The sequence below is a fragment of the Leuciscus leuciscus genome (assembly GCF_965113295.1).
Source record: "Leuciscus leuciscus genome assembly, chromosome: 3".
Taxonomy (NCBI): domain Eukaryota; kingdom Metazoa; phylum Chordata; class Actinopteri; order Cypriniformes; family Leuciscidae; genus Leuciscus; species Leuciscus leuciscus.
The window spans coordinates 59,552,444-59,569,640 of NC_138727.1; the positions used below are offsets into that span (position 1 = coordinate 59,552,444).

Genomic DNA, 17,197 nt, shown 5'->3' on the forward strand with positions numbered 1-17,197 from the left:
CTGTGTGGAAAAGCTGCGGAGCTTTTTTTTTTTTATTCTTTTTTATTATTATTTATTTTGGAAGTTTAGTTGCCATAGAAAATAACACAGTTTTGTTTAACATCAATTGATACTCAATATTAATGGAATAAATAAATGTAATGTCAGAGAATGCACAAAGCGCATCCTATTGAGATGTAAATTACAATACATTTTAATTTAAATAAAACACAAAAGGCCTAGCTACATCATAAAACTCAGAAGATGATGTATTTTAATATATTATATTATAATACAAATAAAAAGGCGTCATACTTCAGTCGAGTCCCAAAATACACGTAGCCTAGGCTATAGGCTAAATCAGCGTCTTCAAGGGAAATGTTTGGACTGTAGGCTACTGTGTGCGGCACAGCTTGCCTTTTATATTGTACAACAGACCAATTAAATTAGGCAGAATACCTTTTTATATGTTTGTTTGACTGTGTTTCATTTTGATAATGAGCAACGCCAGGTCTGATAGTAGGCTATGTTGTGTGAGAGCGCGATGCGCGAGCGCCATCACTTGGATTTGTTCCACTGCTGGGAAATAACTTAATACTCTGTTATTTATAGTCAATTTGTGTACATTCAAAATGACTACAAAATATAATGCCATTGAAAAATAAATAAAACAACATGATGCGCTGCTTTAGCGCGTCTCGGTCTCTTTAGATCTTTCTGGCGCTCACCAAAAATGAACCAAAATACAGAGAATAGCCTTCTTGGCGCGCCTACTTTTGAAAGTCAACATTTATATTATTTAATGTTAAATGCATTATATATGCCAGAGTCACTTTGGAATAAATCACAGCGTGTTTCATAAAACGTGACTTAGCCTATACAGTCCGGAAAATAGGCTATAGCAAATTCAGACCAACTGCTGGTCTACACAGAGAGAAAGCCCTTTCTGGGCTCTTCTGTTGTGCCGAGCCATTCGTTAGTCTAGTTGTTTGATGAGGAAATGAAATATAGCCTATAGTTGCAATACACAATTTTTGTAAGCTCCGTGCAACAGCGGACTATTATTACTAGAATATTAGAAATCTAATACTCAAGCTGTTTTCTCATTTTTCTACTCTTAATATTAAATAAAAAAACGACTGAACGAAAGATACACGGATTCTCTTGAACCACCACCGCGTTTGCGGCAGAAAACTACTGCAGTGCAGCCAAAATGCTCTGTTCGACTTATCTGAGATCCTTTACTCTTCCCTGTGGATGACCTGTGACCTACTTTCTGTAAGATCTGAATTTTTGAACTTGAATTTTTGAACTTGAATTTTTGAACTTGAATTTTAGAAAACTGAATTTGAAGTTCCGAATTTCTTCATCTTGAAAACTTGAATCTGTATTTTTTTAAACTGAATATTTGCAGTATACGAATTCAGAACAAAAAAAAACTAGCTGTTGGAAAATACATGTCTATAAAATTCAGCCATAAAAACATTTCAGTTTGTTAAATTTCAAATGTTCAATATTCGTTTTAAAAAAATCAAATTCAGAACTATTTAAACTACCACCTAAAATTCAATTTTGTTAGATTTCACTTGCAAATAATTCAAATTTACACAATTCAAATTCAAATCGTTTTGTCATATTATAAGCTCCATAAAAATCACCCTATTGCCTAATCTTCGGCAAAGTTACACTGAATTACTTTATGTGGTCACAGGCGTGAAAAAGAAACCATGAAAGAAACGCGCAAAATGTTACGATGTAGGAACCGATAGATGTGGCTATAATTTTGCGCTATAGGAAAATCTGACAAGGACAGCTCGACAGAACACTGAAATGCCACCCACGCCCAGCACTAATGGCTCATAGAATTTTGTTTCAGTGCATGATCACTTTTAACGACAGTTGTCGTCTTGTTTTGTCAACGGTAAACCCGAACCTTGACATTGTGGAAGCAACAATTGTAAGGTAGGTTCATATCACTGTTTTTCATTCACCGCCTTCCACTGCATGGATTTTCATTTTATGGAACCATTGTTGGCAGTGTTCTAAATTATTCATTGGAAGTAGGCTATGGGTAGAAAATCCGTCCATTAGCCTATTATTGGATAACTAGGCTACATGAATAAACGAGTGTATACTAATAAAACGCTCAAAGTCCCAAAATCTAAGATGTTGTCACGAATCCGGACCCAATTGTCCTGAAAAATATAGGCTATAGGCCTACTAAAGCAAATTCGATTAAATTCTAATTGGGGGTGCACTTAAAAAAAATTATTCGTTGAATTTAGCCTACTACTTTTTTTATAAGTGGTTCCACACAATTGATTTTAGCTACATTTAAACAAATGCATTAAGTTGAACTTATTACATTTTAGTTCAACTTAATACATTTGTTTAAATGTAGCTAAAATTAATTGTGTGGAACCACTTACCATAAAAAGATTTAGTAAATTCAACGAATCATTTTTTTCAGTGTGGGCGGGGTGACACGTACCCCATCCTTGAAACTTCATTCTGGGGTAACCTATAGGCTATGTCCACTGGTGACAAAGTCACTTGTGTAGACGCAGCTGAACGCAATATTGAGTCTCTAACCACTATTAACTAACAATAAACTCTGATTAATGTATTTGTTAGTATAATGCTCAGTTGACTGTGGTAGTTCATTATTAGCAAAGTAGGCTAATTACTATTTTTCATACTCTAGAGAACTACTAATATACAGGTTCATAATTAATGTGAAAAGTGATGTGTTACTATATCCTTCAGAAGGAATTAAGAATTATTTTGGATCAGTATGCTAAAGTGAAAAGTTTGATATTAGGTGACTGAAATCATTGTATAAGAATTTGTGCGTTTTTGGATTGCTGATACAAATTCCTTCTGAAGGATGTATTAACACATGAGTCTTTATTAGTGGGTTACCATCTTTACTTTAGAAAAATTAGGCTTATACATTAAGCATTACTCTCATTAATTATGCACCATATAGTTGGCCTAGTTATTGGTAGTTCTCTGGTTTCTACTAGTAATTACTTAATAGGTAATAGTTAACTACCACAGTCAACTGAGCACTATTACCAACTAAAAAAATAATCAGAGTTTATTGTTAGTTAATAGTAGTTACTATAAAGTTAATATTGCGTTACTTGTTTATTACTGTGTAGTTATTCATTAATGATGGAAGTTTTCTAAAGTGCAAGGCTAGGAACGATTCAGAACACTGCCAACAAAGTTCCATAAAATAAAAATCCATGTATTATTAATTTCAATCTTATTTTTGTCTCTTGAACTTTTTTTATGTAATGTGCTTTTAGATTGGAAACGGTGTTGATCACTTTACGCAGGGTACCATTAGGGACTGCTTCTGCACAAGAACTCATCTCTCTTCTTTCAGCATTCATTCAGATCCTGCGAGACCAGGCTAATAAATTTAATATAGCGATGTAATGAAGATGGCAAACATTTATACCCAATTTAAAGGAAAAATCATATTGAAATATATTAATCCATTTTGAATGCCAATCTAACCTGTTGCAGCTTTTCCAGTTTTCCAGTCAAATTTGTTAATGGGCAGAAATTATGCACCAGTTCATAATGCACGTTATGACCAGAGTCTGCATGCTAAATGCTGTCTTTTTTTTCTCTATACTTCCAGAAGGTGCAAGTGGGTATCAAGTTCCATTAAATCATGGTGGTATAGGTCCCCCATCATACAACATAACCAGGCCACAAATAGAATTTCTGGTGGAGTCTGGATTTACTTCAAGGCAAATTGCCGAAATCCTTCATGTGTCACGATCCACTGTGAGACGGCGACTAAGGCAAGGTTCAGCCAGTGTCTAACACACTGTGCATGCCATCAAATTACTGTAAATGTTCATGTGAGCACAGGGTTTAAAACAGAAATAATTTCTTCATAGTGTCTTAAATGTCCAAATGAACACAATAAAAGTGTGAAAGGGAGAAGTTCACAACCAGTGAGGTCTGCACAGGCTTTAAACTGAAGCCCGAACCCGGCCCGTATACCCGCGATCATTTAACCCGACCCGACCCGATAATTAGCCTACATTTACATGTTAAGCCCGAAACCGAGGTCCACTCTGTTTATATATATATATATTTGAGAGAGAGCCTGTGTGTCTGTGGTCTGTCTGTGTGTAGCTGCACATCTGCGCACGCATGTAGCCTACTTTCTCTCTCACGCGTGCCGGCAAAGCACACGGCACGTAAACTATATAGCCTATTTAGTTTTTCTTAGTTACAAACACGAACCCACCCAAACCTGATGCTGTTCATTAAACATTAACCCGAACCCGACCCGAAACCCGCACATTTTTCGGGACCCATCGGGCTCGGGTCGGGTAGCAGACCTCTGTCCAAGAGTGGACACATGACATGGGCCAGCTTAAAGGACTTTAATAGGGCCAAAATATGCGGGCTGTGTGAAACAAACAAACAAAACAAAATATTTCCCCTTGATAACTTATAAGAATTATCAAATTTTTGGGGTTATATTTTTTGACAGATATTTATCAAATAAAAAATGAGTGAAAACTAAATGGTTTACAATTTGAAGTAATTGCTTTGTAAAAACCTTCCTTTTACAGAATCTTTCATCTCAATCGCTCAAGACGCTATGCACAAATAACGGATCAGGAGCTTGACAGCATGGTCATCAATGCTGTCGGTCAAAATGATCTTCTTGGACCTGAGTCTGTGAGGGCTCAGTTAAGCTCAGCAGGTGTGCTTGTTCAAAGGAGGAGGGTGCGGGAGAGCATGCTCAGAACAAATCCAGAGGCAGCTGTTTTGAGAGCATTGTCACACAGACTACAGCGCAGAACATACCGCGTAGCTGGCCCGAACTCTCTATGGCACCTAGATGGTTACCACAAGCTCATAAGGTAATGATCATTTTTCTCATTCACCAATGTTTCTACATCAATCAAATGTCAGAAACTTAACGTTATGCAATCCACTGAACGAAATGCAGATACGCAATGTATTATATACAATCTCTACCGATAGTAACAATTATATACTATTTTGGGGTTTTTCCTGGATCAAAATTAGTTGAAGGTGGTAAAATCCTGCTTGGAAAATAGGTATCTGAACTTGGGCTGTCACGATTATTAAATTTGGTAGACGTCTACGAGGAGTTTTACCGCGACGTGCTGTTTGAATGCTGAATGGATCAAATTGATTGACAGCTGCAGCGGAGGGAAGACGAGTTTGCGTAAACTTTAATTTAACAATGTAAAATTTCTTCTGTCCCTCACAACAAGATATGAAATGGCTTTACACCACTTAAATCATTATATTAGAATTTGTGAATGATTGAGTAACAATATTTCTGATTATTTATCGCGACAGGCCTAATCTGAGCCTGTCTGAGTTTTGAGGACAGCCGGATAGGTCACACCATTTGACGGAGGCGGTCGCCTTGTAATTCTCAAAGCAGGAAAAACCCAAATAAATAATGTAATTAAAAGTCCACAAATTATCTAACGTTACTTAAGTATATATTAATGGCTATCCATCGTTACTAGGCCTAACAGTTATAGCTAACATTAACTGTACACTTGAAATATCAGATGACTCTGACCAAAATAAAACAGATATTCAACCAAACACATGCATGAATGCATTGAATTCTACTTTAATATTATACAAATGTATATCAACGGCAATAAAACTTAATGAAAACTTATTTTTATGATTACTCACCAATACTGTGGATCCGCAACGGTCTTCATACAGCAAAACAAGATGGCGGCCGAACAGAAAATTCTCGACCCAAGCTTGATGACGTCAGTAGTCACGTGGTTTGGACGTGGACGTAAAATTGTAATTTGATTTAAAGCAATTAGTTTAAATTACACCCAAAAAAATTGTTTTACTTCAAGACAACTAAACTCAATTACATTAGACCAACGACAAGCCAGAAAAGTGAATTTATTGAGTCAGATCAAGTATAAAAAGTTCTTTAAACTAATGACAAGCCATATGCACTTTTTAGAGTGTGGGAGATAAACAGCAGAACTGCACCGTCAGACTGAGTCATGTGACACTGAAGGATTCACACATGTACTATTTCAGATTCATCACTGATAAAGATGGAAAATGGATTGGTAAATCTGGAGTGACTCTTAATGTCACAGGTGAGTTTGATGAGGTTTATCTCTTCTTCTGTGTATTATGTTGAATAATAATCAGTGTATGACAGCAGCACTAGATATAATGTGTGTGTTGTGTTCAGATCTTCAGGTGGAGTCTCCTGAGAGAGTGACAGAGGGAGATTCAGTCAATCTGAGATGTAAAAGCAGCTGCGCTCTGACTGACAGAGCAACATTCATCTGGTACAGAAACTCACAGCCATTAACTGAGAGAAGAGACAGAAACAATGAACTCCTGCTGCAGTCAGTCAGAAGAGAGGATTCAGGCAGATATAGCTGTGCTGTAGACGGACACACTCACATCTCTCCTGCTGTTCAGCTCAATGTCATGTGTGAGTACAGATTGCCTTTTTCTCTTTAAAAAAATGGAAATTGTGTTTGATTTAAGGTTTTAATTCACCAGCACATCTTTTTAAAATTTCTAAATGTATCATTCTGTAATATTTACTGTTTAATGTTTTTTTGTTTTTTTGTTTTTTTTAGACCCCCCCGGGAACGTCTCAGTGTTGATGAGTGGATCTGGTGTAATAGTGGAGGGAGATTCAGTGACTCTGAACTGCATCAGTGACTCAAACCCTCCTGCTCTGAACTTCAGCTGGTTTAAGGAGAATGAACCCTCAGCTGTTGGATCTGGACAGAGTTTCAGTGCACTACAGAGTGGACGCTTCTACTGTCAGGCTCACAATCAACATGGATCTCAGAGATCAGACGCTGTAACTGTCACTGGTAAAGGTAGAGCGGCTCATATTACTTACATTACTCTTTCTATAGTGACTCAAATGAATCTGTTCAGATGTTTTACTCTTTTGTCTCAGTTGCAGGACGTCTGGTGATATTATACATATCCATTGGAGGGGTTTGTGGAGCTGCAGTGATCATTACGATGTTAGTGATTTGGTAAGATGTGTGTCTGTGGTACTCTCTCGTGTGTGTGAATGAATGACTGAATGAATAAGAAAGTTGTTAATTCAGCGAGACGTCATGAACTAATAAAATAATAAAATAAAGATTAAATAGCTTGTTCCTGTTACGAACTGCTCCGAGACAAGGTTGAGGATCCAAATGCAGTTTGTTTAACAGGTTTTTCAGAATCGTTATCAAACACAAGCAAAGGGTCAAGCACAAGAAGGCAGTCCAAGCAAACAAACAAGGGTCAGCAGCAAAAAGGGAATCCGAGAAACAGGCAAAAATCCAAGAACCAAGAGACAATGCAGCACAACAACATACAAAACTTTGCAGTGAGTGATAGGAGGAACCAGGCTTATATGGGGTGAGCTAAACCAGATAATGAGACACAAGTGGATGCAGTCAGGGATGATGAGTCCTGGCAGTGAGTTATGGGAAATGTAGTTGTGAGTGAATCATGATAGTCTGATGTGGAGTGCCCTCTGGTGGCTCTCAAGGGCACTCCAGCTAATGACCGTTACAGTTCCTGTCACCACCACACAAAGTGCAGTTTTTATGGTGACAGTCCGTTATAAATATGAAGATTGTATTGTATCTTCTACTATAAAGATTGACATTTAAAAAGTTGTGAATTCAGTGAAACGTCATGAAATAATAAAATAAAGATTAAATAGCTTGTTCCTGTTACGAACGGCTAAATCTTTATTAACTAATTTTCCCTGGGACCCACGCACTTAATTTAGGTTTGTCTCTGGTCTTGATGAATGTGAGCCAAGGCAGAATTTCCCATTTTTTCTTTCCACACTGACAGCTACTCAGTTAGTTATTGAATGAGGAAATCTGAAGCTCACATCATTACTCCGTAAATCCTGAAGATAGACCAGATTTCATCACATTCAAAACGGCAGTGCCACGTCCTATAGAGAAATACCTTTAGTTCAAATCATATCTGTGTATTAAACATCAAATAATTTCTGAATCTGATTGGTTGTAATTGTGTCAAATCACTGTCTTTAAAGGGGAACCAGGAGGATGAAAAAGAGAAATGACACACAGGAGTCTCAGGTGAGAATAATTATCAGAAGTTTACTGATCAGGGAAATGAATTGGTATCTAAATGATTTAAAGTCTGAATGTAGCAGAAACTTATTCTAGTGAGTTGTTTATAGATATTATTTATTTTTTATTTATTCTTTTTTTTTCTTTAATGGCAAAGATGAATCATTCCAGACCTGATCATGACAGACTCGACGCTTATAATGTTGAATTGAGTGACCCTGTGTATGAGAATGTAACGGTAAGTGTTTCCTACAGAAGACTAAACTCTCTTCACCTTTAGTCAAAAGGAATTAAACGCTCAATGTCAGTGTGAACATATCTATATTGACTAAGTATACGGGAATTTAAATAACACACTCCTGTTTTCACTTTGTTTTCATTCATACAGACTGCTCAACTTGATGACTGTAAACCCGAACTGGACTCGTCTCTGTATGAAAATCTTCCAGTAAGTAAGAATACCCACTAGATAGAGACAAAACCCAATCTATTAGCCTTTCCTCTTGACACATGTTGTTGATGCTTTTATTGACATATTTCAGTATTAATGTTTTCACTTTCTTTCTTTCTTTCTTTCTTTCTTTCTTTCTTTCTTTCTTTCTTTATTTTTCAGCCTAACAAGAAGAGGCTGTAGTGTTTTGGACACAGTAAATATTACAGCCTTTTAGTGTTGTCAAAAATATCGATATTTCGATAAATATCGATACTGAAATATCTGAACGGTACCAATACTAATTTCCTGAAGTATCGATACTAGCCGAGCTGTCACTTTCACTTCTCTCCAAAGGCGCGTTGACAAACACCACACGCGCACCGTCTCATTCGCTCTGGTTAAATAGCAAAAGTGAAGTGAATGGGGCCGATCACACCTGACGCGTTTTTTTGCAGTGAGAGGCGCTATTTTAAACTGGTTTCCAGCGAGCGTTCTGCGCGCTGTTTATTCGCCTGCTGCGCCTCGCGGGTCTTCCGTTTTAATGATGAAAGCTAGTTGCTTGAACGCCCGGAGAGTGCGATGATGGAGGATAAACTTGTGGTGCTCTCGCGTTAACTACCACAATGTTAACAGAAAGTAAATAAAGTTAATAAAAGGCTGATTTGACGTGTACTTGACTGACAGGACAGCGGTTTCAGTGGTTGCCGAGCAACATAACAAACGCAGCGCACTGCTGGTTCTGTGTGATGGTAAGTGCAGCTGTGTGCCTCGCGTTTTCGAACCTGAAAAATGCGTTAGGTCAATAGGTGTGATCGGGGCCTAATATAGCAAAGCACCTGAAAGACCGACACCGGGATCTATATAAATAATTTCGAGAGGTTGGTAACTCTTCTCATTTGAACATTTCTGAAACATTAACCAAGATGGCCTAGTATTGTTGTTGATATGAGTGTGTGTTGTCTCGTTTTTTTCACCGTAATTCTTAAAGTTAATATAATCTGACTGAGAAATCTTAGACAAGTAACGTTAAATATTTTAACTGTGGTCAAATGTAAATTAACTTGTGCTTATTTAACTTTATTCAAAAATTTGTATTTAATTCTGCAATTTGCCTTCATATCTTATCATCAATTTGATTACACAGATACTAATTAAACTAAACTGAGCTATTGAATGACATCTTTAAATTCAATAATGCAATGCCTTTAACTGAAAATGTAATGTTTTATCTTATTATTATACATTACTGACACTCTACACAGTAAATTCCACAGTGTTAAATCAACACTGCTCAGAGCAAATATGGTCCCACTCTACAGAGTGTTAAAGTAACACTAAAGCAGTGTTAAAGTTAATGAGATAATTAAGTGATTAATTTAGTGATGATTGACTATTATTGAAGACACCTGATATTAACAAGCAGAATCACTGAAGGAGAAAATCATAAATTGTAAGTTACCATTATGGTGATGGGTGTTTGCTTTAGTTGGGCTCTTGACCCTTATATGTTTACTTTAATATTTACTGTTGTTTGTCTGCTGTTATTGATTTATAACAGTAAAATGAACAAAGTAAAGTGTGATCTGATAGTGTTGGTTATGTTTTGACGTAATCATGCTGTGATCTGAAAAATGAAACTTATTGAGATAGTTTGGTTTAACTTGTTACCAGCAGCTTTGTGATTTTAACAGCATATGATTATCAATACTTTACTAATAATCCAAAATATTTCATAAACATTGTTCTGATCAAAACACTTTCAAATTAATTTATTTAGAAACACAAACATCAATAATCAGCCTGTGAATCTCAACAATGGTGACAATAATAAAGCATGTTGCAGTGGCTGCCACCAATCACAACTCATTAATGGCTCCCATCATGCATTGCGGTATGAATAAATTATGATCTGAATTGTCTATTTAATTTACTTTTCCTAATTGAATATTCTGCTCGTCACCATTGTTGAGATGCATAGACTGAATCTTGACGTCTGTGTGTGCCTAAAGGAAAGATTTTTTTGTTTTAAACAACTTTTAAGAAATCCTTTATATTATATCAAAAATTCTGGATATTTATGCAGATTCACAGTTATTTTGTAACCAACAACATAAATCGAAGTCAGAAATAAGGATCATAATGAGTTCAGTGATCAAGTTCAAATGATGAATGTCATAATATAACCAACACCATCAGATCACTTTTTTTCTTTGTTCATCTGGCAGTTATAACTCAGATACAAGAGCCTAACTAACTCTAAAGTAAATATATAAGGGTCAAGAGCCCAACTAAAGCAAACACCCATCACCATAATGGTAACTTACAATTTATGATTTTCTCCTTCAGTGATTCTGCTTGTTAACTGCAGGTGTCTTCAATAATGCTCAATCATCACTAAATTAATCACTTAATTATCTCATTAACTTTAACACTGCTTTAGTGTTACTTTAACACTCTGTAGAGTGGGACCATATTTGCTCTGAGCAGTGTTGATTTAACACTGTGGAATTTACTGTGTATCCTCCAATTTGATACTGTTAAGTGCTTTGACACAATCTGTATTGTTAAAAGCACTAATAGCATTGTTTTCGCGTGTAATGCACACACGTTTGCGTTTAAATCTGTTCATCAAATAACGTTAATGTATTAACCAGCATTAATGCTTTTGAACAAGTGCACTACTTCAGGACATTTTTGTTCATGTAAAATATACCTCATTGTCATGTTCTAGACTTGTTATATTTAGCTTTAAATAATAAAAAAAAAACTTAATATTGTGGCAGTTTTTTTCTCCGTGGTATCGAAAATGGTATCGAATATCGATATTTTTCAAGGTATCGTATCGAAGTTAGAAATTCTAGTATCGTGACAACACTACAGCCTTTATGCATCTCTTTGTGGGAGGAGCCCTGAATGATTGACAGGAGTGCCATGATGACGTGTGACTGAAGTAATCAGGCGATTATTTTTTAGATGGATGTGCGATAATGAACGTAAATGGTTTATGAATTATGTAAAAGTGTGTAATCACTAGTGTGTTTCTCTTTATGCTTTTTTTTTTTTTAATGATGTATGAAGCTTACTTCATTTAGATTATTAATGTTTTAAAACTTGAATATCCATATTGTTCATGTTTCCAATAAAAGGCAGAAAAAAATAAGGCTCTAGTTGTAAAATTCCACATTTTTTCTGACATTCAATAAATTAGAATAACAGCATAACAGATATTAAAGACCATTACACTTAGAGATTGCTAGAGAGAGAAAAAATAGATTGAAGTAGATAAGATTATTAATACAAGGATTACTGCACAAAATTACACTCGCTGTTGTTCGGAACAACATTCCTATAAAAAAGTCCTTAATATAGCCTATAGCAACATACATTTCAACTGGAAGTTAGTTCATATTCATTCTACGATGATGAAAACAGAGCCGTTAAATATGAGAGTTGTGATCTCGCCGTCACATGGTTCATGAGTCTCTACATAGTTCCAAACAATTCTGCGTTGCCACTGATTTTAACTGATTTTTTTTGCAGCAATTATCTGTAAATATTGACGCATAATGTACATTGATTATTACGTTGACACTGATTTTTTTTCTGGGGAGTAGCAGAAACACAGCATTAATACAATTTTATTACAATTGTTTATCGGTAAATATATGATGGAGAGACGGCATTACGTTAACAGTGCGGTTAGTTGACATGAAACTTGAGATATGGTTACTGAGTGGAATAACTATGTTCATAACATTAACGTAAGTGTTAATGGGATTAATTTCAGTACATTTACATGTACACATACTGTACACAGTACATCATATGCATGTATTTGTGTGTGTGTTCTGATGAATGGTTTGAAAGGATGTAGAGGTACATTAGCCATACTAAAATTAATCCTTTAACAGTAACGTTAATGTTATGGATCGTATTTGGAAACGTAATTTGGAAATAGTAACAGTAACCATCTCTCCAGTTACACACACACACACACACACACACACACACACACACACACACACACACACACACACACACACACACACACACACACACACACACGTGTATATACACTCACCTAAAGGATTATTAGGAACACCTGTTCAATTTCTCATTAATGCAATTATCTAATCAACCAATCACATGGCAGTTGCTTCAATGCATTTAGGGGTGTGGTCCTGGTCAAGACAATCTCCTGAACTCCAAACTGAATGTCAGAATGGGAAAGAAAGGTGATTTAAGCAATTTTGAGCGTGGCATGGTTGTTGGTGCCAGACAGGCCGGTCTGAGTATTTCACAATCTGCTCAGTTACTGGGATTTTCACGCACAACCATTTCTAGGGTTTACAAAGAATGGTGTGAAAAGGGAAAAACATCCAGTATGCGGCAGTCCTGTGAAAATGCCTTGTTGATGCTAGAGGTCAGAGGAGAATGGGCCGACTGATTCAAGCTGATAGAAGAGCAACTTTGACTGAAATAACCACTCGTTACAACCGAGGTATGCAGCAAAGCATTTGTGAAGCCACAACACGCACAACCTTGAGGCGGATGGGCTACAACAGCAGAAGACCCCACCGGGTACCACTCATCTCCACTACAAATAGGAAAAAGAGGCTACAATTTGCAAGAGCTCACCAAAATTGGACAGTTGAAGACTGGAAAAATGTTGCCTGGTCTGATGAGTCTCGATTTCTGTTGAGACATTCAGATGGTAGAGTCAGAATTTGGCGTAAACAGAATGAGAACATGGATCCATCATGCCTTGTTACCACTGTGCAGGCTGGTGGTGGTGGTGTAATGGTGTGGGGGATGTTTTCTTGGCACACTTTAGGCCCCTTAGTGCCAATTGGGCATCGTTTAAATGCCACGGCCTACCTGAGCATTGTTTCTGACCATGTCCATCCTTTTATGACCACCATGTACCCATCCTCTGATGGCTACTTCCAGCAGGATAATGCACCATGTCACAAAGTTCGAATCATTTCAAATTGGTTTCTTGAACATGACAATGAGTTCACTGTACTAAAATGGCCCCCACAGTCACCAGATTTCAACCCAATAGAGCATCTTTGGGATGTGGTGGAACGGGAGCTTCGTGCCCTGGATGTGCATCCCACAAATCTCCATCAACTGCAAGATGCTATCCTACCAATATGGGCCAACATTTCTTAAGAATGCTTTCAGCACCTTGTTGAATCAATGCCACGTAGAATTAAGGCAGTTCTGAAGGCGAAAGGGGGTCAAACACAGTATTAGTATGGTGTTCCTAATAATCCTTTAGGTGAGTGTATTTATACACACCTCATAACATCAGTAATTCGACAGCCCTACCTAGAATGGTTTTCCTCAGCGTTTGTAATGTCTGCACAAAGGGCAGCTGTGCGAAGATTCGCCTTTGGAGAAAACAGTTGATTTTATACTCAAAAAATGTAAGTATCATTAATATAAAAAATTTATATTACCCCAGAATGAATTGCATTGCTATCCCACCCCAAAACATACAATAATAACAACGATAAATGCTGACCAATACTTAATTATATTACTTTTTACTGAAAATGATATAATTCAATAAAACAAACAAAATGTAATGTATGTCATATGACATAGCTATGCATGAATACACTCTAGATGTGTATATAGTGAACATATCTACATTTTCATTCAAACAATTAATTAAAGCATTAATTAAATAATTATATTTTTATTTACTGACAACAATGAGAAATATTAATAAATTAGTAAAAAAAAGAATGAATCAAAGTCACCATCACACAATAAACAAATGCATATACAAGTCAACACATGAAACAAAGCTTTATTCAAACTACAATCATGTATGTAGGCTACAGGCGCTGAACCCCACATCCTTCTGCCATCTCAACACAGCGGCTTTTTTTCTGCGGCTTTATTCAAATGAATCAGCTGACCGTCAGAGGTGAGCCTTTCCTTCATGCCTGAGGTTGTTGCGTGATGTGTTGTGCTTCACAATCTGAGGCAATAAGAGCAGGTGGAGTGATGGAGGGTCTCGTAAGGGCAGGTGGAGTGATGGAGGGTCCCGTAAGGGCAGGTGGGAGTGATGGAGGGTCTCGTAAGGGCAGGTGGAGTGATGGAGGGTATCGTAAGGGCAGGTGGAGTGATGGAGGGTCCCGTAAGGGCAGGTGGGAGTGATGGAGGGTCTCGTAAGGGCAGGTGGAGTGATGGAGGGTCCCGTAAGGGCAGGTGGGAGTGATGGAGGGTCTCGTAAGGACAGGTGGAGTGATGGAGGGTCTCGTAAGGGCAGGTGGAGTGATGGAGGGTCTCGTAAGGACAGGTGGAGTGATGGTGGGTCTCGTAAGGGCAGGTGGAGTGATGGAGGGTCTCGTAAGGGCAGGTGGAGTGATGGAGGGTATCGTAAGGGCAGGTGGAGTGATGGAGGGTCTCGTAAGGGCAGGTGGAGTGATGGAGGGTATCGTAAGGGCAGGTGGAGTGATGGAGGGTATCGTAAGGGCAGGTGGAGTGATGGAGGGTCCCGTAAGGGCAGGTGGAGTGATGGAGGGTATCGTAAGGGCAGGTGGAGTGATGGAGGGTATCGTAAGGGCAGGTGGAGTGATGGAGGGTCTCGTAAGGGCAGGTGGAGTGATGGAGGGTCTCGTAAGGGCAGGTGGAGTGATGGAGGGTCTCGTAAGGGCAGGTGGAGTGATGGAGGTTCTCGTAAGGACAGGTGGAGTGATGGAGGGTCTCATAAGGACAGGTGGAGTGATGGAGGGTCTCGTCCATGGCACCATCTCCAGGATTCAGCTCTGGGCTCCTCATCCTCAGTGCTTACACCAGTCTGCTGACATCTCGGATCCTACAAAACTGCACAAACATAACACAAAAGCAGTAATTTTAACAGCACAATGTCATTTGATTTCTGTATTATTTAGAAGACAAAAACGTTTTTTTTCACAAATGCCGCCATCATCTTTCCTTGTAGGTCCTGCTCCACCACAAAAGATCTGCAGCAAATGCACAGAAATCAAGAATCAGAAAAGTGCTGTAAGAGCTCTTTTTGAAATTACAATAATTAAAATAAACTACAACTTAATATTTAAATAGTTGTTGTTATTCATTTCTGTAGTATACTCACTCAAAGCCTTTGATGGCAGCATTCAGCTTCATGAGCCGCTCTCCACCGGATAAACACACATACATAGTTCATCTGTCCCTGTAACATCCAGACAAGATTCACATTACATCTGTGATTTATGAGCTCAACACTACATTTACATGTTGAGGTTGTTTTAACTTTTTATCCAACATAAATGTTCCTCAATTGATCAACAGTACTAATGGACAAATAAAATAGATAACTTATGTTTAGTTACTTTATAGATTTGTTCTACATAATAGCACACATTCATCACTCAGATGTCTATCATGTTGTGATGTGCTCTTCTGCAATACTTACTTAAGATTTTCCTGTCGGATGTAAATAGACATTTAAAATAAGCGTCTTTAAGATGTATATGGTTTATGTAAATCCACTTTAGAGACGTAACTTACGTGTCCTTACTGGAGCTCCCCTGTTAGCTATACATAATAAAACGTGTTTTTACAGCAACATCACAACTATACTACACTGTGTAACGTCTTTACACCTTCAACAATTCAACAGTTTACTCTACAGTAGTTCAACACATGCAATTTTAACACAAGGAACCGTGTTTACTCACATTTGAAAGCACCCGCGTCGCCGATCTCTGCGATGTTTGATAATGACGTATCCTCTCGCGAGGCCTCCTGGGATAGAAGAGGATCCATCAGATGAGCACTCGAAAATCTGGGCTGAAGCAGTAAGCCATCCGGTGATTTCTCGCCTACTCTTTTATGAATATATGTTTCGAACATACTTTTTATTTCACGTACTGTTTTCGCCTACTATATAGTAGGAAAGTATGCATATTCGAACGCACTATAAGTATACGTACGTCCGAATCTCGCGATAATTAGTACGTCACCCAGGTAATTCTCGCCTACTCTTTTATGAATACAGAGGATTCGTACATACTTTTTCGCTCGCCTACTCTTTTTCCCTTACTATATAGTAGGGAAGTATGCGGTTTCGAACGCAGCCTATCTCTCTGTTTTAGACATGTATTTTACATAAAAGTTTTACTAAAAACCTGTATGTTTTACAAGTTTTGCTAAAACATTAGGAGTGTTTTATTGTTTTGGCTGCAAAATATACATTTGAAGAAATAATTCACACAAATTACATATTTACATAGAGGCATTACATACATATTATCTGACAAACACCAACATTAGCATCCTCAGGTGAGAACAACATCAGTTAGCACTACATCCGCCTGTGTAAGCTATACTATTAACACATTTCGGGCCCTATTTTAACGATCTGAAACGCAAGTGTCAAAGCGCAAAGCGCAAGTAACTTTGTGGGCGGGTCTCGGCGCTGTTGCTATTTTCCCGGCGGGATAAATGACTATTGCGCCAGGCGCAAATCTAAAATGGGTTGGTCTGAAGTAGCTTCATTATTCATAGGTGTGGTTTGGGCGTAACGTGAAATAAACCAATCAGAGCGTCATCTCACATTCCCTTTAAGAGCAAACGCGCTTTTTCCATAGCGGATTGCTATTGAAACGGCGGATTTGCCAGGCGC

The 17,197-nt window shown here is 37.7% G+C and overlaps 2 protein-coding genes across 2 annotated transcripts in view; one reads left to right on the top strand and one right to left on the bottom strand.

Moving 5' to 3' along the window:
• The window catches only part of LOC309493708 (B-cell receptor CD22-like), a 273,995-nt gene that overhangs the window by 23,872 nt on the left and 232,926 nt on the right, over positions 1-17,197 (bottom strand). The gene's annotated exons all lie outside the window — the stretch shown is intronic.
• On the top strand, positions 6,642-8,250 carry LOC309493871 (B-cell receptor CD22-like). Its single transcript, XM_082163146.1, has 3 exons — positions 6,642-6,884; positions 6,968-7,049; positions 8,078-8,250. Exons 1-3 carry the CDS (start codon positions 6,662-6,664, stop codon positions 8,211-8,213), a joined length of 441 nt encoding a protein of 146 aa, XP_082019272.1. The 5' UTR covers positions 6,642-6,661; the 3' UTR covers positions 8,214-8,250.